The sequence below is a fragment of the Leucopleurus acutus genome (genome assembly GCF_964270905.1).
Source record: "Leucopleurus acutus genome assembly, chromosome: 3".
NCBI classification, from domain to species: Eukaryota; Metazoa; Chordata; class Mammalia; order Artiodactyla; family Delphinidae; genus Leucopleurus; species Leucopleurus acutus.
In genome coordinates this window covers 144161425-144184252 of record NC_139145.1, presented here as the reverse complement: position 1 = coordinate 144184252, position 22828 = coordinate 144161425, and the positions used below count along the sequence as shown (strand labels likewise).

Genomic DNA, 22828 nt, shown 5'->3' with positions numbered 1-22828 from the left:
AAGATTACACAATTAGGTATCATTTCAATTCTTAATATTTGTGTAATCAATTCTTAGTATTTGTGTAAAGAAAAGTAATAATTCCGAGTCTAAAGAGGTCCTTGTTAAGAAAAAATCATCAAGATTTTAAAGCTTTAAATTTGTGGCTGATAGGCATATATTAATTAAAATACCACAGCTCATAGCAAAGAGAGATCATGTAATGTATAAGTACATTTTTCTCTCTTTCCTTTCCCCAAACAGCTGTTGCTTAGACCTATGAGTGTAAGTGTTAAAATTTTTTCACGTATTGTTTGTTTAAAACAGAAGCAACTGATCTGGTCTTTGTCTTCTTGAGAGGCTTGGTACTTAGTTGGAAAAACACTTTAAGTCTCTCGCAAAAAAATACTGTGGTTTAATTTTAAATTGACTCAAACAATTATTTTGCTATAATTTTTTAAGTTGACCCAAAAGTAAGTATACCTGAATTTTTAGTGTCATCCTACTGAAAAGAATTTTCTTTTTAATATAAAGAGGAGAAGAAAAACCATGCATTACCTCCTGCATCATGGGCAAACACTCTTGCACCTCGATCATCATGTGGAGGTATGTTTTTTGCCTGAAAATAGGGAATATCCTTTACCTAAAATAGATATGTCATGGTAAGTCCTGTTATAAAAATTCACTTTATGTATATTAGCATAATTAAATGAAATGTAATTTAAACAGAATTACTATAGCACATGAACCTATAATGAAAAGATACTGAAGAAGGTTAAATCACCAAAACTTGACAAAATAGCATAAAACTCTTAAGGTCTTTATCTATTCTTGGTGACTTAAATGGATATTAAAATAATTATTTTAGAATTTATCTAAAATGTTTTTAGACTTCTAAACAAATGTGTATTCTTTAGTACTATCTACCTTCTAGAGATTTGTGAGTATTTCGTGGGATTAGCACAACATGTGGCTGCCATGTTTGGGATAAATAGGATCAAGAATTAAATAAAACAAGGAATACATTGTACATTTCAAACTTACACAATGTTATATGTCAGTTATATCTCATTTAAAAAAAACAATAAGGAATAAGTCAAGTGTGACTAAAAAGCAAGATTAGGCATTAAAATTTCTATAGAGAATATACTGATAAAGAAATCAAACAAGATGCTGATTTAGTGTGAGGAGAAGGATAATGTGCTGGGGACTTAGAGATGCTAAATAAAAGAGTATAGAATAGTTGAGAAAAGTAAAATAATTCTCATGGTAAAATTTCTTTAAATAACACTGCCTAAAAATACCACCTTCCCCCAAATTAGTATTTGCTCTAAATTATAATTTCTAATAAGCAGTTATAGAATATGAAAAAAAACGTAAACCAACTCATAAGAAAACAATAGAATTTATGATACCTGGAATATATCATTGATGTCTACTGGAAGAGCAAGACCAATATAGTCATCTGAGCTACCATACGTTGCACTGGACACCATGGACCTCACTGAGGAGGATCGCTGCAGGGTATTTTGGTTAATAGGACTTAATAAATCTTCTTTATCTAGCGAAGCATAACTTAAAGCTTTCATGAACCTATAATACCATTAAAAAAACTATATTAGTTTCTTGATTTGTTACAGCCATCACATAAAGAATTATAGTTTATTTTCATACCTTCATAAAAGAAAGGAAGCTAGTCAAGTACTAAAGAGTGCCATCTTATTTACTGAGAACATATGAATACTTGAAAATATTTCTCTCTTATAAGTTGATATATAAAAGGTCGTCAGTAATGTTGACTGTTGACCAAAAACAACTGTTACGGTCTCCCAGGTAAAAGTGAAAAGGTGAGCAATTAAGATAACTTTCAACATCTAGCAGTAAAAAAAAAATAAAAAACTGACCTCAGAAAACAGAGGTATTATCCAAGAACTAACTTCACAACCATTTGAGACTGCTAGATTTGCTATAAGTAAGGGCACGTCTACTAATTCTATTTAAGATTATTTTTATTAAAATAAGGATAATCACTTATTCTTTGTGTGGTAATTACTTTATCAACATAAGATTTTGTAACACAGAAGACAGACACAAAACAGTAAAAATGGGACTCCCCTGGTGATGCAGTGGTTAAGCATCCACCTGCCAATGCAGTGGACACGGGTTTGATCCCTGGTCGGGGAATGCCACAGAGCAACTAAGCCCGTACGCCACAACTACTGAGCCTGAGCTCTAGAGCCTGCATGCCACAATGACTGAAGCCCGTGCACCCTAGAGCCCGTACTCCGCAACAAAAGAAGCCACCACAATGAGAAGCCTGTGCACTGCAACAAAGGGTAGCCCTCGCTCGCCACAACTAGAGAAAAGCCCGTGCACAGCAACAAAGACCCAACACAGCCAAGAATTAAAATAAAGTACACATCTAAAAAAAAAACAGTAAAAATGGTATCATATATAAATATTACAAGAGACAGTTTTATATGAAGCACTGATATTTCCTCAATGCATTCCTTACCAGTGATTCCATAACATGGAATAATGACATTTCCATAAGATACACCTTTCTTATACAGATTTTTATTCATGCCAACAGACATGCTAAGATATTTATCATACGCCTGCTTTGTACAAGGTTCCACACTATATGTATACTGCTATTTGAAAACTCAAGTCATTTAAAATGTAATAACATACCCTGATATTAAAACGAAGAATTATTTTGAAAAGAACACAAAATAATGTTTTATAAATAGTAGCTATTAAAATTATCATAGCAAAACCCACTAATTTCTACGAACTTCCACCTAAAAACCACTCATAATTGAAATTTACAAATTTTATAAAATAGGTCAGTAGTTTTTAAATTGTACTCTGTTATACCTCTGTGATTCCACAGAACTCTTCAAAGACTGCTGGAGTGAAGGGGAAGAAATTACTGGTATACTCACCTCCACAATACCTATTTCAACCAGAATAGCTCTGTTTTTACATATTCTACGTTTTGGGTTTCCACAGCAATGTTTTTGTGAAGAAAGGTTTCTCTACTTAAAAAGCGACATTTAAAAAAAGCTTAAAACCACTTGATCTAGTCCAATCTCCACTAGATTAGGCAATTGAGGCCTACATACTTCAAAATTCATGAACTTTACCATACAGATTTACCACGGTAAACAATTGAGAGGTTTGCCTGGGTTTGTTCTGCATTGATGAGGCTTGCAAAACTTTTGAATTCTAAGCAGATGAGACATTATAGCATAATTTATGGAACTTTTTCCAAGTTCATTCATTCAGTGCCAGGATTATAACTCAAGATTAAGGATTCCTACTTCAGTGTTTTTTCTGCTATGCCCCAAGGAAATACTCAGTAAGATATGGTTTTTAAGAATGCTGGATTCATGCTAACCATTATACCATAGGTATCAGTATGACTACTCTTCTAATTTTATAAGAAAAAAAAAAAATCTTCTCAGCCTAGATTCCAAACTATTATTTTACAGTAAATGTGTAGTTATCGTCCATCATTTTCATTTTCTCTGAACTAACCAAAGGAAACAAGTGGGAATAGGAAGACTAATGTCTACACAGTTTTTTCCTCCATGGAACCCAGTACACAGTTAAGTACTAAACACAGTTTGAAGAATAAGTGACAGATTTGACCAACATGAGATTTTTGTTAAGCCTCATGCCTCTGTACAGCTGTTTCTGTTTCTCTTGACTGCTTTTTCTTTTTTTTTCCCCTCCCAAGAAATTAAAAACATCTATTAATCCTTTATAGTGCTGATAACTTGGCATTTTATTCCAGGAGTAAGATTTCCAAATATCCTTCTCTTGATCTAACAGAGAATACAGGAAATAGGATCCTAAGAACCCAGAATGATTAGGAAATAGTGATTCGGAATAGTTGTTTCTGGTTTATTCTAATGAATATTTAAGCAATGAAACTTTTTATCTGTGCTTTAATCAGTTTAGATAGAAATGCCTGCTTCAGTGAGACAGAATAACCCTAACTGGGTGGTTCAGAGTTAACAGCACTTTGGTTATTGTACTGAGCTCTAAGATGGTGGTACCCTTACTGCTTATTTTGGTGTGCTCCATTACTGCCCCTTGCTGAATGCTACTAGCTGCTGTAGTCTCTGAGTTTCCAAATACTTCGTTGTAGTATAAAAGTTTCCTCCTTTGCCACCAATTTTATCAGCTCTCCTTTCCTGTCAGTGTCCCTACCAGTAGCAGCTTATAACTGTTGCTTCCATAGGCCTGAAAATCTGATATACAAACTTGTTAGAATAAACATCAACAAACTATGAATGTGGGTCAGAGGTACTTCCTTTGAATAAAATCTGTGAAGTTCACTGCATAGGTTTATACTAGTGAGCTGTTGGGAGGGATGAGGCTGTCAGGTAGATAAGACATTACTGCATAATTTATGAAATTCTACCAAAGGGAATATAATTTATTATTTGCTACAAGGGATCTCTTCTACTAAATGTGTTAACATTCCTGAAACAAAATTGCTTAATAACTTAAGAATTTGGTTATATAAGAGCCAAATGGATTACATGAAAGAAATAACTATCAATAATAATAGTGATGATGATGATAACAGCTAACTTTTATCGAGTGTCTTAGTATGTGCTAGGCACTAGTCTCAGTACTTGACAAACACTAATCCATTTAATAAATGAAAATGAACAATCTAAAACTAAAGAAAGTTTTTAGAAGTATTTGGTCCAACAAAAAAGGAAGGTATAGAAATTTTTGCAACAATAAAATGTAACACTGTATATCTTTTATAGGTAAAATCTACTACTTTGACCAGCTTGATATAATCTTTAGATATGGCATAGAAATCTCCCAAATGCTCCTGAGCACAGGCAAACTGCTATTGCTGAATTCTGAGGGCCAAGTAATTCATTTAATGTTCATTTGGTTCCTACTTAATAATCACAGCTACTTAAACTGAAAAGAATTATACTGAAATTTTCAGTTATCTTAAAAAAAAAAAAAGTCAACTTTTGGAGCCTTAAATTGACCTACCTGAAAAGGTTGTTTGTTATTGTAGGTCTTAAGCTCCTGATTCCCCCGACATGCTTCTTTTTAAAATCGATCCTTGCAGAAGCGAGAAATAAATAAAAAAAAGCTTGTGACTTATGTGTCATTGTAAAGCATATATGTTTATTTTCAGGGCCTAAAGGAGTTTCTTTTCCCCCCTCGCAGCTGCAAGAATCCATTTCAAATCATATCGGGTAACTAGGAGCTTATAGCCTACTATAGTAAACAATTATAATAGGTCAGTTCTGAGGTTTACGTAGATGTAAAACCTGGCTAATGCTTTACATTTAAGTCTGTTAAAATGCAAACATTATTGTTCATTTTAAAATGTATATTTGCTCACCTGCTTGGTGTTAACCTGGACTCAAAGCTGTTGGCTTTCATGGTGATGGTATCAGTAAACAGCACATCTTTTGCTGGAGACGCCAAAGCTTCAGAATGAGATAAGGATGGATGCATTCTTTGCTGCTGTAATCTTTTCAGTGTAGCGTAGCCAAAGGCATCTCTAGAACTTGTGTAACTAAAGTTACAGTCTGCTAGACTTTTAATTGTAGCAATAGAGGGTGCTTTAAGGGACTGTGCTCTTCTAGGAAGTGTATGAGAAGAACCTGGAGGCACCAGGGACACTGAGTTTGATTTAGAGAGAGAGAGATGGTTAGACTGTGGCGTCAAATAGTGGCTTGTCTTAACAGTTTTAGTACTTACCACAGTACTCATACTTCCACAGTCAGTGTCCACAGTCGTAGCATCTACACCTACTGTCTCTCGTGAAGGACTTGAGCTCATTGAACTTATGCCACTTGTTGTAGTGTCTGTATTAAAACTTTGGCTACGTATCTTCATATGTGAGCTCGCTGAACTTTCTACAACTAATCTCTCTCGGCTTGTGTTTTCTCTGTGATTCTCTGTACCAAGACTCTTGGTGAATTTTAAGTCATTCTCTCCAATACTTGGAGTACTACCAGTGTCTTCAATGTGCTTATTCCCAACAAATGAAGTTTCTAATTGTAATGTTTTCTGTACTGTGGATATGGGTGTGAAATCATCACTATGATTAAAGTCAACACTGGGCTCTGTAAGCGTTCTGATCCGCCTGTTGCTTGTCTTATTTTCAGATGACAGTTTCCCTCCTTTTGGATCACTGCTACTACGATGTTTTTTATTAGGCAAAGTAAGCGAATTTAAGATACGATTCTTCACAAGTTTACTAGAAGCAAAGAAAGGGAATGAATTTTTATCCTTCATAGGTCCAGATCGATCATAAAATGCTGGCTCTGCATCTTCATTGATATCAAGGAAAAATGTACTAGTAGAGCTGCTGCCAAACCGGTCATCCTCCATTATGAACATACCTATGATCAAAGGATTAATAAAAGCAGATAAAAAAGGACAAATAATCATAGTAACTATTAGTGACATAATTCAGGAAATTTTTGTTTAATAGTCACCTGGGGAAAAATTTTTCAAAAATAAAGAGTCAGACTGCTGAGCCACATAAAAAGAGCTTCCTTGAGACCCAGAATTTGTCCTTGAATAAAATATAAAATTTGTCATTATGATGATCTTCTGTTATTTCCAAAGAAAAACTACAGAACTCATTATGTCACAGCTTGCATAAAGTTTCTTTTATCTCAGTGAGTTTCCAAACCCTCCAAATATTCAAGATAAAATTAAAGGCAAAAAGGAGACTTGACCCTGGATATTTACTCAGTTGGTACAGATTCCTGGTGGTTTATTCCTCAAATCACAATAGGCAAGAAAAATCAATCTTATAAGAAATGAATGTCCAATCTTAAGCAAACTATACTTACAAATAACCGAGTCACAACATTTTAAATTCATGTTTAAACCAATTATATTTATTTCTCACTTTGCCTTAGGAACTAAGAAACTCATCTAAATTCAGGGTCTCTAATAAAAGACTCAATCCAGGTGCCTAATGACATCTATGGGATTTTATTCTATTTTTATTTTTAATTTTCTGTTGAATAGTTATAAATTACTTCAAATATATTCTGAAAGAAGGCAAAATAAAATCTTAAACTTGCACACTGCACTGTATTTCCATATTTTGCCAATTCTAAGATGCACATTTTTCACACTTAAAATCTCTAAAATCAGCATGCATCTTGCAATAGGCAGCATTTTTTTTCCTTAAACAGTGGTGCATATTATAATTTATGGTATCTTAGACCTAGTGAAATATGGTTTGATAAATATTGCACTATCTTCTTTAAAAAAAAAGTGTCTAAAATCTTCTGCACCTAGTAGCATTTAGCACAAGGCTTAAAACTGCAAACCATTTTTCATTTAATTTATTTTTGATACTCCATCTTTTAACAGTTTCGCTAATTTTAAAATTTAGCTCTTCTTTCAAAGATGAGTATATGAATATAATATCTCTTAAATATATTCTAGTTCAACAACCCTATATCTGAAAAATGAACAAAAGAATTAGGTAAATGAAGAAAGTAGATGAATAAACATTTACTTATTAGAAATTGCAAAAAAGGGGAATGGGTCTTCTGGGACATGGCTTATTATTTAACTCTGTAAGTAAACTCTGTAAGCCTTTTCCAAGGCCTATTTAGAAAGCAAAGGGAGAGAACAATGTAGGCTGGTAGCTATACTCCCTGTTGTGAAAAGATATGCATTCTCCAAGACACTATTACTGCCATATTATCTCAGAGAAAAGTAAATTAAGAATGTAAAATTCATTTAAATTTTGATATCACAAGCGTTAGTTTCGGCTAACTTTATTATGACCCTGTCACAGTACTCACTTGATGGCGCAGATTCACTTTCACTATTATGTCTAGAGCTGGTTGACTCTGAGTTCAAACTCAGAGTGCTTGGAACAGATGAGAGTTCATTACAGAGTTGTTCTACATCATCTGGAACCACTGGCCACAGATGTTTGCGACTGTGCCTTACAGCATCCCAGTTGTGACATTTTAGAATATCACAGCCTTGTTTGGTTTTGGCTATGAGCCCAAGCACATATACACAGGTCCTGTAAGTAAAAGATACAGTAATGACAGTTTATAATTCCAAACTGAGATTTCTTAAAGCAACCATAAAATATTAGTTTGCTATATGTACATTTGCGCTTTCTTTAATAGCCATTAAAAATAACATGAAAACCTTCATAATGAAAATATTAATTACAAGGAAAAAATCTAAAAGAACATATTGTGATCAGGGAAAAATATATACATTAGCTTTTCTGAAATAAATTTGGAATATTTGCACTACTAGATTATTTGGACACACTATACTCTGTTTATCTGCAAGGTAAATGTCAATATTACAATGATAAGAATAAAATATCAATAATATTAATAAACAAGGAGTTCCTTAAGATGTTTAACCTGATGCACTGAAAAACTGCAATCATAAAATACTCTTCCCTCACACTCATCTGTGAACAAAAATATATACTTCAGAAAGATTTGAGTTAAATGACACACCCTCTGATGGAAAGAACTTCACATTGTTTTGCAAGTTTTAGTATATCTGGAATCACATTTTCTTCCTGTAGCAAATTGAGACCCCAATTTGATGAGCCAATATTTCCCTAAAAGAAAAGAAATCACATATCAAATATATTTACAATACTAACTCCTTCAAGAGATTTGGAAAGCTACCCAAAAAACCAAAAAATTTAACCACGTCTACAAGAGAGAAAGAACTGTGAAAAAAACCTCACATAAGGAACTTTAGGAATTAAAGTTCCATCTGTCTCAGCAAGAAAACTAACAGTTTAATCATTTATTTTCCAACATAAAATAATATTTAAATGGGCAGGAACAATCTTTGCTTTAGAATACTAATCTAAGAACACGTTCCAAATAAAATTATTTTTATTTATTTAATATTAACAGGAAAATGAGTAAAATCTAAAAATTAAGAAGATCTTACAGAAGTGTTTATTACAAACCAAGGCCCATAGAGATGCTTTCAGTTTTTTAATTTCTTCCCATTTATCCAAATCTGGTGTGCGGACACTGTGACAGAGTTCTGTAATAATATTCTGGAGAGAGGAAAAAAATACCATATGATTAACAGTATGTCTTTAACATATATTCTTATTGTATCTTAAAACCAATTTAAGGTTTGTATTTAGTAATTTTTGCATGTTTAAAATCCTAAAATAATTTTATGTCGAATTTCTTAAGAAGCAGCATTAGGACATGGGCTCTGAATTCATATACTAGAGTTAGAACTTATTAGCTAATTGGCCTTGAGCAAGTTACTTAATCTCCCCATGTCTTGATTTCCTAAACTCTGTTTCATAAAGTTTAATGATTTAATGAATTATTACATAAGTGTAACAAAGTACTTGGGGCTTAGTATTAGAAAAATGTTAGCCATTAACGATCATTATTTCTTTTAGATAGAAAATAACAAATTAACACCTAGACTTTATCATACTATGTAGGTAATGATACTGAGAAAATCATTTAAATTTTCAGTGAATTAAAAAAATATATAGTCTCAATAGTCTTCACAGACAATATAAAAATACATGAAACTGTGGAATATATTTATGCAAAACTTTTGCTCCTGAAATGAACACTGATATGAAAAGGAACTAAACTGCTAGGTTACTATTGTTCAGAAACACAAATACTTCTATAACCATTCTTAAAATAAGGGTTACATTTATTGAAAACACCTAGTAGCAAGACATACTCCCAGCCAAAATCTGGCGTGCATACTATACTCAAAGAACAACTGCTTGTCTAAGCCTTACATTACATGAAATATATGAAAACAGTGAGGCACTAACAAACAGCAACTGATACTTTCAGTTTTTGCTCACCAAAGGTAACTGAATATGTTTCAGGTTCAGTTTAACTTCCCAACAAGAGGAATGAAGAAACTCAGTTTTTCAGTATGTTTTTACTAAGGAGATGAACTTCCCCAATGAACTAGAAAGGAAAGAACTCAGACCTTCACTGGATTACTTACTCTACATAACAAATTAGCTATGCAAATAGTCATATGCAAGTCAGGGAAATGCATGCAAGCCAGTAATATCTCTAAGCACTGCAAACAAAGAATGCTAAGTCAATTACAAGATGGATGGCTTTAAAAGCAACTATGCCACTGACTTTCTGAAGGCTTTTGAGAAGTTTTTGAAAAGATAATACTTTAGCAATACTAAGTTTTTTCTACTACTGTAGCTATTTAAAATAAGCAAATTATGTTTTTACCTGTACTTCCAACAAATGACAGCCTGTTTTGTGGTGTACCAGTTGTCCGTAAAGGTGTACAGGTAGGTAGACATGAGGACGCTGTAATCTAGTATAATAAAAATGATTGATATACCTATTGGTTCATTTTAAATAAGCTAATTTTAAAAAATGACTTATAATAAAGTACTAGATAAACAGAATTAGACATAATCACTCAGCATAAATAAAAATACGGAGGTGGAAAGGCATGAGAATTCCTCTAGAAAAATAATAGTTTAGCTGGTCTCTGAGTAACGCTAAGAGAACGAAGACAAGAAATACACACTAGGGTAAGGACATGGAGGGATCTGAACACTATGCTATATTAGTCAGGGTATTCAAGTTATGAATGCCACTGAATTTTTGAACATTCAATGCTGTGCTTTAAAAAGACTTTTCCTATGTCAGTGTAAGAAACAAAATAACTCAGAAAACTTTAAAAAGTAATGATTTACAATAATTTGGTTTTAAATTTTATGTTTGAGGACTAGCAATAAATTATTCCATTAACTGGACTATACCTTTGGTTACTCCGACGAACATAGTTGTCACCATCAATTGGCTTTCGGTAAGTAGTAAGTGCTTCATTAAGTTGTTCTTCAATCAAGTCAACATATTTTGAATTATATTCCTAGAAGATAATATTGTTTTAATTATATATATCATAACAACATTCACTAAATTTGTAATATGTTAGGTACCTAACAAATCTTTGGAAGCATAAATATGAGAAAAATGAACATCTGTTCAGGAAATTTAAGAAATTTTTGAAAAGAGTAGATAGAACAAGGTATTATGAATGCAAATGTTCTATCACATCCATACCTATAAGCTTTCTGCTTATACGCTTTTCCTCATTTTCAATTAATATTTTAGGGTCCATACAAGTAAGCTAAAAATTTTTTTGTCATATTTGAATTCCTGTCCCCATTAAAAAAAAAAGAGCTTTTTATTTATTTGTTTGTTTGTTTATTTATTTTTGGCTGTGTTGGGTCTTCGTTGCTGTGCACAGGCTTTCTCTAGTTGTGGCGAGTGGGGACTACTCTTCGTTGCAGTGCGCGGGCTTCTCATTGCCGTGGCTTCTCTTGTTGCAGAGCAGGGGCGCTAGGTGTGAGGGCTTCCGTAGTTGTGGCGTGCGGCCTCGGTAGGTGTGACATGCAGCCTCAGTAGTTGTGGCTCACAGGCTCTAAAGCACAGGCTCAGCAGTTGTGGTGCACGGGCTTAGTTGCTCCGCGGCATGTGGAATATTCCCAGACCAGGGCTCAAACCCGTGTCCCCTGCATTGGCAGGCAGATTCTTAACCACTGTGCCACCAGGGAAGTCCCAAAACTAGCTTCTTAATATTAAACTCTGAAGATATTCACTAGAAATTTTAAAAGGAAATTAACTGAGTTCTACCATTTTAGCACCGTTTGGTAAGAAACAATCTCTCTCCCTTTAAATCAGGTCAAATGTAAAAAATATTTCCAACTAAAACTTGGAAATTTTCTAGTTAAATTCTTTAAACCGAGACAGTCAATCACACCACCATCTTTATTGCAAAGATCTCCACTTTAAACTAAACGTTTAGAAGGAATTGGTAGAAACTCTGAAAAGCAATTTGGCAGTATTTATCAAAACTTTACATTCACATACTTTTTGACTCAACAATTATACTTTAGAAATTTGTTCAAAAGATATACCTGCACAAGTATGCAAAGATATACATGCAAGAATATCCAGCAAACACTGTTTACAAAACTAAAAAAGTTGGAAACAGTCTAAATGCCCATAATACAGGTGTGATTATAAAAATTAGGGTACATTGCTATAATTTACTATGCAGCCATTAAAGAGAATTAGACAGCTCTAAATGCACAGCTCTGAAAAGATCTCTTAGATACACTGTTAAACAAAAAAATTAAATACAATTTTATTTACAGCTGTGAATGGATTCATTTGTATTTTTATATGAAGAATATATACTTATAGATGCACAAAACATCTTTCAGTGCATACAAAATATTAACAGACATTATCTTCAGAAAAGATAGAAAAAGGGGGCAAGGAGACATTTTTCATTTTAAACCATTTTAGACTACTTAAATTTGGTGGGTTACCTTAACTCCCTACTTAGAGACTCTAAAAACTTACTTTTCCTGCTTTTCTTTTAGGTTCTTTACTTTGCAAAAGTAATACAAGATTTTAATTATATTATCAGCATACCAAATTTCTACTACTGCTACTACAACCACTATATTACTCTATATACTATACTACCATAATCTCCCTATACATGAACATCTCAGTACAAAAATTCTAATTAAGGAAGGTATTTTGAGCTTTATGCAGGAATAGTTACATTCACATGGTATTGCTTGGTTAGTCTTTTGACCAGTGGCGTCCATGTGGAAAACACTAGCAAAGTTGAGGGGTATGGTTTATAGCTATGAAATGCACTGAGTTTCTGATGTGGATCATCTTGAGGATTCTGCCCAAAAAGGACCTACTGGAGGAGCAAGAAGACCCCAAATGAGGGTGAACCTCTAGCTACTAGGAGGTATTGTAAGTAGGCAGCCAGAGGAGCCATTGATTCAGTCAAGGGAACTGCAAATGAGAGATCCCCAGAATGAGGTCTTCAAGGAATTCATGAACATAACCCTTGAGTAAAAGAATCAACATCTGAAATCTGCCCCGCTCAAAGCTAACAACCCCAGATAACAGTTGCATCAGTTGAGTAAGACTGTCCATGACCCTGTACCCCCTCCTCCTCCTGCTCTAAAGCTGAAGAGGCTCCAAATTCGCACCTGGTAAATGGGGAGGAGATAAATAACAGAGTGATGAAACGAACCATATCCTCCCTCCATTGCAGATTTCTATACCAAGCCTGGGCTAGGGATGAAAGTTTTAAATTGAATGAGTGAATTTTCAATATTATTAAGGCCTGGATGCTTTATTACCTAGAAAAAGCGACAGTCTCAACTTCATCTTGGCATGCTGCAAGCTACTGGGAGGAAATCAAATATAGTGGAAAGAGCATGGGCTTTGGAATCAAAAAGTGCCCCTGCTCTGTTATTTTCATGCTCTGTGACCTAGGATAAATTAGTTTACTCATCTTAGCTTCCACATTTTCATTCACAGCATAGAAATAATACAAAAACATTTCACAGGGTTGCTTTGAGGATTAAGTGAGGTAATACTTGAAAGGCACTAAGTTTAACTGTAGGCAATCACTAAGTTAGTTCCCCTCCCTTTCTCCCTTTCTCTAATTTGAGAGAGTAGACTATACTGTCTTTATATTTACATCTCGCATTTACTGCCTAACTAACTGCAATTCAGCATCTGTTTATAACTTGTTACTGAAATTGCTCTAGCAAAATTCACCAATGACTGGTCACCTTCAACAGGCTTTTTTTCTAGTGTTCACCTTACCTGACCTCTCTCAAGAATATATACCACTGACCTCTCCTTCCTGAAGCATCCTTTAGTGAAGCCATGCTGATAATTTTTTCCTCAATGTCCCTGTCCTTTTATTCCCCTCATGAAGGCAGAGTGTTCGGGCTTCCCTGGTGGCACAGTGGTTAAGAATCCGCCTGACACGAGTTCGAGCCCCGGTCTGGGACGATCCCACATGCCGCAGAGCAACTAAGCCTGTGCACCACAACTACTGAGCCTGTGCTCTAGAGCCCGTAAGCCACAACTACTGAGCCCGTGTGCCACGACTACTGAAGCCCGCACACCTAAAGCCCATGCTCCGCAACAAGAGAAGCCGCCACAATGAGAAGCCCGCGCACTGCAACGAAAAGTAGCCCCCGCTCTCTGCAACTAGAGAAAAGCTGCACACAACAGTGAAGACCCAATGCAGCCAAAAATTAAAAATAAATAAAGTTATATATTAAAGAAAGCATAAAGATAAAAAAAAAAAAGCAGAGTGTTCTCTAGGGAGCAATTTCCAGTTTTACTTCTTTGTTCTTTACATTTTCCTTGGTGATCTCACTCAATTCAAATTTCAACTACTACTATTCACTGACAACTCCCAAACTTCTATCTTCAGCTCATATCTGAGCTCCAGATGCACATTTCCAAATATTTTCTGGATACTCTCACTTGCCATACAACAGGCAATACCAGTTCAACTTATTCAAAATTCATTATCCTCATTGCTGCAAACCACCTTTTGTAATCACAATCTTTTAATGGTAAGCCATTATGTATTCAGTCATTCAAATCAGAAACCTTAAGGGTCAAGTGGGACCCCTCATTCATTACATCCAATCAGTTCACAAATCCTGTCCATCTTATTTCAAAAATGTCCAGAAAATGTGTCCCTGACTATGGAACCTAACCACCACTGAAGTCCATGCTCTTATCAATTTTGCTTCTAAACTGGTCTCAGTATTCCTAGATTTCTTTACCTTGATGACCATACTTCTGCTACTACACTGTGATCTTTTTCTAAAGTATAGTTCAGACTATGAATATTCTTTACACTTGTAAAGATTCCCCCTACTTCCTACAAAATTGAAATCCCTTAGTATGACATAATGTGGCTTATAAAAGCCTAGTTCTAATTCTAATTCAATCTAGTTCTAATTCACCATTCCATCCTCATCTTGCCACACCCCACTTATCCTAGCCCCAACCGCACTGGAATATGGCTTTCCTCACAAGTCTGTGAAGTTTCAATAACCTATACAGATTTATTATTCTGCCCCCTCATCCTTGAACATCCTTCTTCCAATTTGACTATTTACTCCTCAAGACCACTTCAAATATCACATCCTCTCCTCAGCCTAACATTTTTTTTGCTAATCCCTAAGGCAGAATCATTAACCCTTCTTCTGTTTCCTTATACACGACACATGATTTTGTTATATCAGTTAATATTTTGTACGTACTATCTGAAAGTGCTGTACCAGATTTGCTAAACAATTTCCTAATATAATTTGTATAATAAAGTGACCAATCTTATTACGGTAACTAGTTTAAACATCTTCTATTTAGAAAATAAAACTATCATATCTCTTTTTTTTTTTTTTTTTTTTTTTGGCTGCACTGAGCTTCACTGCTGCACGTGGGCCTTCTCTAGTTGTGGCCAGCAGGGGCTACTCTTCATTGCAGTGTGCGGGGCTTCTCATTATGGTGAGAAGGATAGGCTCTAGGCATGCAGGCTTCAGTAGTTGCAGCACGCAGGCCCCAGAGTGCACAAGCTTCAGTAGTTGCGGCGTGCGGGCTCAGTAGTTGTGGCGCACGGGCTTAGTTGCCCCATAGCATGTGGGTTCTTCACGGACCAGGGATCAAACCCATGTCCCCTGCATTGGCAGATGGATTCTTAACCAGTGGACCACCAGGGAAGTTCAAAACTATCACATCTTTATTTTAGTTTTCTAATTCACCAATTACTGAAAGACTTCAGGCCTGAAGTTGTACACTTTATAGTTATAGTATTTTTTTCCCTTTTTTTCTTCCAGTTTTATTGAGATGTAATTGACATACAGCACGGTATAAGTCTAAGGAGTAAAGCATAATGATGTGACTTACACACATTGTGAAAGGATCATCAAAATAAGTTTAGTGAACATCCATCATCTCATACAGATACAAAATTAAAGAAATAAAAAAAAAATTTTCCCTTGTGATAAGAACTCCTAGGATTTACTCTCTCGACAACTTTCATATATAACATACAGCTGTGTTAATTATATTTATTATGTACATTATATTCCTAGTACTTATTTATAACTGGAAGTTTGTATCATTTGACTGCCTTCATCCAACTCCCTCTCTCCCCACACCCCACCTCTGGTAACTATAACTATAGCTATAGTATTTTTTAAAAATGAGAATATCTTATGAAACATGGTTCAATATAGACAATATAAATAATGATCTGAAATAATGGAAAATCTGAAAATCATTTACATTAGGATTGATTAATCCATGAGTTTCTAAGATGCTTTGACAATTTACAATGCATCAAATGAAACTGAAGTCACAGTGATGACCACCTAAAGAAAAGCTAGGAAGTTAACTAATACCTTCAAACTACTCCCTTCTTCCTAGATTTCCCTATTATATACAACAGCAAGAAGTTTGCTCTCAGATTTATGAAAAGTACACCTTAAAATGAAGTTTAATTAGATGATTATATCTGCTTGGTAGAACTGTTTTTTAATCTTCATTTAGGAAAATTGTTTTAGTTTCAGCTTAAAAGGCGTGTGAAAGGAACCCAAGAATAAAAGAAATGATGGTAAGTAGGGTTGACAAACGATACCAATAGATTATATCAATTAAACTGAAAGCAAAATTTCAACAGAATTTACACAAAATCAATAGTTCTCTATAAAATAACTATAGTTTAAAAAGTGGACAAATATAAATACAAATAATTATACAGAATTTTAAGACTTGACTTCACATGAATGTTTAAATATTTAACTTTTTTAGTTTCAAAATACTGACAATATTTTAAAAATCCTCTAAATTCACAATCTATTTCCCAAGATAAAAAGATACAAATTGAAACTTATTCAATAGCAAGTTACCTTGTGCCACTTTTCCAACTGTTTTGCTACATAACCCCTTTCGTTCAAATAGGAAAACCCTTTTGGAATGGAGAGAAATCTGTAAATTAAAACAGGCAATAGTTTAACATTAAGTCTCACAAAAAATGTTTAAGGAGCTAAAACATCTCAAACAAAATATGTTTAAGGAGGTAAAAGACTTTAAGAACAGCTCCTTCCTAAAACTAAAAGGTCAATTTTTATTCATTGTAATTTCAAATACAAATAAATTTTCACAATCTTTGCAAAAACACATGAATCCAACCACAGTAAAGAAAATGTCATGAAAAGAATGAGGACACATGGAAATGTAAAAGAAACATTAAGAAACACAATGAAAAGACAGAGTTTCAGTAGTAAAGGATGTCCAATATTCTAAAATAGGCCTCTTTCAGAAGTTAACAGCTGAACTCTTTAGAGTGCTTCCTTTACAGATTTGAATCCAGCTTTAATACACACTGCCAGAGAGAACACAACAGAAAACATAACTATAAGAAAAATTTTCTTCAAATTTACCTCAGGAGGAGAAGCAAACCCTTGTCCCCAAGGTGAGATAAAGCTGGCTTCATCTGAATAAGAGCATGGAGATTGGCCTAAAAGAAATAATTATTAGGCAAATTAATAACTGCATGAAGATAGTAAATTCTCTATTTCTAAAACCACTATATTATATACATTATAATTTCACATAATTTTCTATCAAATTTGAATGTTTTAATAAAAATTCATGTCTAAGGGTTTTATTATAAAATAATGAAACTTTACCTTGTCTTCACATGCTTCATCGAGAATATCAAGAGCTTCAGAAGAAATCGTTTTGTTTTTATCATGCAGCTGGGTCACTAGTAATTCAATTCCCCAATTATTGAAGAATTCAACATTAGCTCTCAATAATACTCTTAAATGTTTTGTTGCATACAGCCTGCAGGCCTATAAAGATAAATAAGAACATTAAAAAAAAAAAAAAAAGAAAGAAAAAAACCACCACCCAAACTTCACTATGGACGGTCTATTCGACTTTGTTTTGGGACAGTTCTGCTACTTGAAAAGGGCAGAAAGACTGGAATTGATGGTCTAGCCCTTGATATGAATATTTTTTAGTCCAAGTAAAGTAAAATACTTGTGTTTCAATCTAGCTGCTTCTTTCCCTTTATATAAAAATATGTGTACTATATCGAGTTCTTTGGAGGAACTAAAATTTTAAAGTAAACTAAAATTCCATCCCATAGTCTTAGAATTTATAATTAGTTTTATTAGGCCAAAATTTATAAAATACTGAATTAACTGGTTATGAAATATATAGTTTTATTGCCTATGTTATACTCACATCAGTGGCTGCTGTTAAGATTTTGGAAAGTATGACCCTAGCCAATCCATCTCTGCTATAGTCCAAGCTCGAAACAGTCAGTTTCAGCAAGTGATCTTGGTTTTTCAAGGAGCAAAGGTTAAGTAAACTAAAATAAGGATTGAAAATAATGAAGGTTACTAGAAATTACTGTATTGATTCATTAATTCAACAAATATCTTTAAATTCCTAATAAACAAGCATTTCTAAAAGAAAGCACTTAACAAATATCACATTTTAAAAAAAAGCATCGAAGTAGAGCATCAAGACAGCTCTAATTAAATATTTTTTTGTATTTTAATAAAAATTTACCAAACACAGGTACACAGACTAAAAAGCATGCCCTTTCTGATCACATTAAAAATAGTTTGGGTATATACTGAAACAGAATTTAGGAATGCTCACCATTGAAATACACTGCATTTTTCCAGCATTTTGACTCCATGAGGGTGGCAAGAAAGTGTTCCAATAAATAAAAAGTAGTGTTGACTAAGAGTAGTCAATAAACCATTATTTTGAAGACTTCTTTCAGGTTTCATGCCAGACGAGGCATTGAGCCACTGAACAATATCCTTTACTAGATCTTCTAAGTATCCTTGCCCATCCTGAAAGCAAATACATTATGATATTGCTAGAAAAGGACTTAGTGCCTACAATTAGAAAAATCAACTCTAATAAAGTCCAAAAAATTTAATGATAATGATGAAGTTACTAATAACAGATATCAATCACTGAGTATCTGTTGTTTTTAATCCCATTCAACACAGTGCTGCATGAGATGGTATTATTTTCCATCTTACAAGGAGAAAACCAGGTCTTCTAGAAGGCAAATTAATTGTCCAAAGTCACATAAATAGCTAGTGACTAAGTCAGGATAAAAATCTAGGTTTGGTCTCATTCTCGATGTTTCTAAATATAGCTTATGCCTCTTCAGAAATAAAAGGAAGGGGGCAAATTCAGTGAAAAACATTTACTCTGGAAAATATACAAAGTGCTTATTACCTCTTCAGACTCAAGAAGAAATTCTGTAAACTGGCAACCCACAACTGTGAGCTGCTTGGACTTGGCAAAATCCAGATCCAGATTGGCATATAATTTACTGCTGGGCTTGTAAAAATAAAGTAGTCTTCGTACAAACCTAAGATCAAAATAAAAAATCAGCAACAAAGTAATAAACCAAATAATTCTTTTAGAATCTTAACCACAACTTATGATATAATAAGGTTTTGAATATGTTTTGGGTTTAAACCATTGAGCTACATGGCAAGAAATTTAATAAACACATTTGGTACATTCCACACACAAACCAACCATAAAAAACAACAAAAAATCCCCTTCATTATAAAAAATATCTTTGTGAAATAAGAACTTTATGGTGAGATGCCTGACAGAAATCGTGGAGAAGAAAGATGCTAGCAGGAAAAATGCAGATATAACATAGCTAGAAGATACAGTTGGAGAAATATGAGGAAGCCACCTGGATATAAATTTTCATTCTTTTTTTTTTTTTCTTTTGAAATGCACACATTTTATTTTACTATCAGGTCTTTTTTTCTTTTCAACTCTCTTTTAATCCAGAATATATAAATTCTTTTCTACTGTACTTTATCAAGAACTTTGTCCCATGGCTCTATAAAATAATCTTATACTAGATAATTGTAAGCAAATGTTACCACACTATGATTTTATCAGTTTTTCACAATTAGGCAAAAAAGTCAACCATAAAAGTTCCAGGTAAAATTTAAGCAACTGAATTTATAAAGCAATGGATGATAGTTCAATGTTATAATTTTCAACATTATGTTCTAAGCTTCCATGGAATTTAGTTCAATTTAATTTCGAGCACTACAATCCAATCTAATAAAGGTGCCAGATCCAGGAGTTGAGAAACAAAGTTGAATGAGACTTCACCTCTGTTCTCAAGGAGTCTGAAAAGTTAGTGCTATGCTTCTTTACCCCAATGTAATTCTTATGTTCTATATATTTCTCAAAACTTAATACAGATATTAAGTTAAATATCACTGAGTAGATGAATACAATCAATTATAATGTCAATGATATGAACTTCTCAAAAACATGAAGTAAAGCCCCTCTTATCCAATGAGATCAACACTGGTGGTTGGTTAGTCTAAACTCAGAAGGAGTAAAAATGCATGGGGTACTAGAAAAGAGCACAATACCCTGAAGTACTGTATATGCCATAAACATTAGCATGTTTTATGGAAGGTGTGGTTGGCTACAAGGAGTGTAAAAACGAACAAGAATGAATAACCCTTCAAAGTCAGATTCAAAAGAAAGTAGAATTGGAATATTTTAAATGGCCATCATTTTGAAAGGGAAACACTATGCCCTTATGTCATTCTCATACATTAGGGCTAAGATAAGTACATGGCTGATATTCCTCGATTTGAGAAACTTTAATCTCAAGTATTTCATTTGTTCCAAAACTAAAACCAGAATGTAAATAACCAGAAAAAGAATTCGCTGATGCTTTTTGGTTGTAAAATACAAACTACGTATAAAAAAATATATATGTACCTACTGAATACCAACTATTAAAATGTATGTATGTATCTTTAAAACATCAATTATTACTTTTAGTAGGTATCAGGCATAATATAATTCAAATCTAAGTTCTTTAAATGCAAAACAGTTCTTACATACCTGTGCAACTGTTCATCTTTATAGTTTCTTAGATTTACATTTGGCCACTAGAAAAACATAATACGTTATATTATGTATTTATCAATTCCTAAACATATAATTATGATGAAGTACAATGAATAAGAAAATGAAAACAATCAAGCCATTACCAAGAAGTATCCTATCATACCTTAAGAATGGTCCCTATAAGATTCCAATTCCATTCAAGATTCTCTTTATGTTGAAGGACTTGGCTATCTCTAAGGTTCATTAAAAGAGCTTCCTCTGTATCCTAAAATCACCAGAAAGTAACATGAAAAATTAAGACAAATGGCCTCACGTCAAAAAACTAACTTCAAATATTAAAAACAAAATGGAAGGTTTTTCATTTAAGGAAGATTATCAAGATTTTCTAACTTGAAAAAGTTATAAAAACACAGCTCCACTGCCTAGTCATTATAAAACTTAGAAGCCTTCTGAAAATCCATATGCATGAATAAAACTGCAAACTCAAGCATGTATGCCTACTAAAATACAGTGGTTAAGAATTAGGAAATTAAATTGAAAATTGCATCTTCTCATCAGTACCTTAAGAACAAATATATCTTTCTGAACTCGGAGATATTGATCCCGTTTCTGGTGTGTTGCAATTGCTTTCTGAATAATGTGGTCTAAATGAAGGCTATAAGGCTTAGGTCCTCGTTTCTTCATTTCATGGAAGCGTTTTAAACAGTTCAAGGCTGCACTGGCTCGCCTAATGAGAAAAAAAATTAGTACAATTAATACAAGGCTAGTGTAATTTTAAAGAGACCACTTTGGTAAATTATTCTATTAAAACTTACATAAATCCATGCTAGAGAGTGTTACTAAAAAGTAAATTATTTAACCAAGTTTGGAACCACAAAGAAAAAAAACAAGAACACTGCTGATTTGTATGAAGAAACACTAATTATTTAGATTCAACGAAACATACTTACTAATCTTTTCTTCTATGGTGGTGGGTACTTTTGGTATGTTAGTTTTAAGAACTCCTTCCTCAAGGTCAGGACCTAGTGACCTTACTTTCTTATTAAAGTTTTAAAACTCTGCTTTTCACATTTAAGTCCTTAATCCATATGAAATTGATTTTTGTTTATGATATGAGGTTGGATAACCAATGATTCCAGTATCAACTGAACAGTCTCTATTTTCCCCACTAATCTGCAACTGTAAATGGGATCCTTTTAAAAATTATTTTATTTTGAAAATTAATTATTTATTTATTTTGGCTGTGTTGGGTCTTCGTTGCTGTGCACGGGCATTCTCTAGTTGCAGCGAGTGAGGGCTACTGCTCATTACGGTGCACAGGCCTCTTACCGCTGTGGCTTCCCTTGTTGCGGAGCACGGGCTCTAAGTGCACGGGCTTCAGTAGTTGCAGCATGCGGGCTGAGTAGTTGTGGCTTCTGGGCTCTAGAGCGCAGGCTCAGTAGTCGAAGTGCATGGGCTTAGTTGCTCCGTGACATGTGGGATCTTCCCGGACCAGGGATCAAACCCTGCATGTCTCCTGCATTGGCAGGTGGATTCTTAACCACTGTGCCACCAGGAAGTCCCTAGAAATTATTTTAAATTCCCTTTTTGTGGTGCATAAAATACAGTTTTCTAGAATTTGGTAGCGATCAAGTCTCAACTTAAGAAATTCTGGTAAATACAAATCAGATTTAAAATTTAAAAACCTTAGGATGTGTCCAGATTAGCAAGTACTTATCAGTAAACAGCTTACCGAGCTAAAAAAATCATTCTTAGATTATTACTGGAATTTTGAAGGTAAATTTGAATTCCTGATGAACACTAAATACCATGGCCATAATCTGACCCAGAGAGTTCAGGTCTACCAGGCTTTGGGAAAGTACATTTTCCCATCAAGAAACTACTAAAATAAAAGTTGAATGCCACCACTACCGATGTTAGCTTAAGAGTCAGAACTGATGGTCCGTAATGCCCTCCGTTTATAATACAACTTCAGTCTGTTAAATAGTAGTATTTTCACTGAC

At 33.9% G+C, this 22828-nt stretch overlaps 1 protein-coding gene across 5 annotated transcripts in view; it reads right to left on the bottom strand.

Annotated features, from left to right (window-relative positions):
- The window catches only part of RICTOR (RPTOR independent companion of MTOR complex 2), a 127646-nt gene that overhangs the window by 14346 nt on the left and 90472 nt on the right, over nt 1–22828 (bottom strand). For 3 of the 5 annotated variants that reach the window (XM_082837398.1, XM_082837400.1, XM_082837402.1), the window contains 18 exons: nt 21387–21552; nt 20989–21090; nt 20820–20866; nt 19158–19293; nt 18561–18760; nt 18138–18264; nt 17576–17740; nt 17327–17403; nt 16793–16871; nt 10790–10899; nt 10248–10335; nt 8969–9061; nt 8499–8605; nt 7812–8041; nt 5372–6380; nt 5014–5085; nt 1395–1572; nt 538–622 (listed from right to left, as the gene is read on the bottom strand). In XM_082837398.1, coding sequence (XP_082693524.1) covers nt 538–622; nt 1395–1572; nt 5014–5085; nt 5372–6380; nt 7812–8041; nt 8499–8605; nt 8969–9061; nt 10248–10335; nt 10790–10899; nt 16793–16871; nt 17327–17403; nt 17576–17740; nt 18138–18264; nt 18561–18760; nt 19158–19293; nt 20820–20866; nt 20989–21090; nt 21387–21552 — 3071 coding nt within the window. The remainder of the gene's footprint in view (nt 1–537; nt 623–1394; nt 1573–5013; nt 5086–5371; nt 6381–7811; nt 8042–8498; nt 8606–8968; nt 9062–10247; nt 10336–10789; nt 10900–16792; nt 16872–17326; nt 17404–17575; nt 17741–18137; nt 18265–18560; nt 18761–19157; nt 19294–20819; nt 20867–20988; nt 21091–21386; nt 21553–22828) is intronic. The other 2 variants (XM_082837399.1, XM_082837401.1) reach the window with 1 other exon arrangement.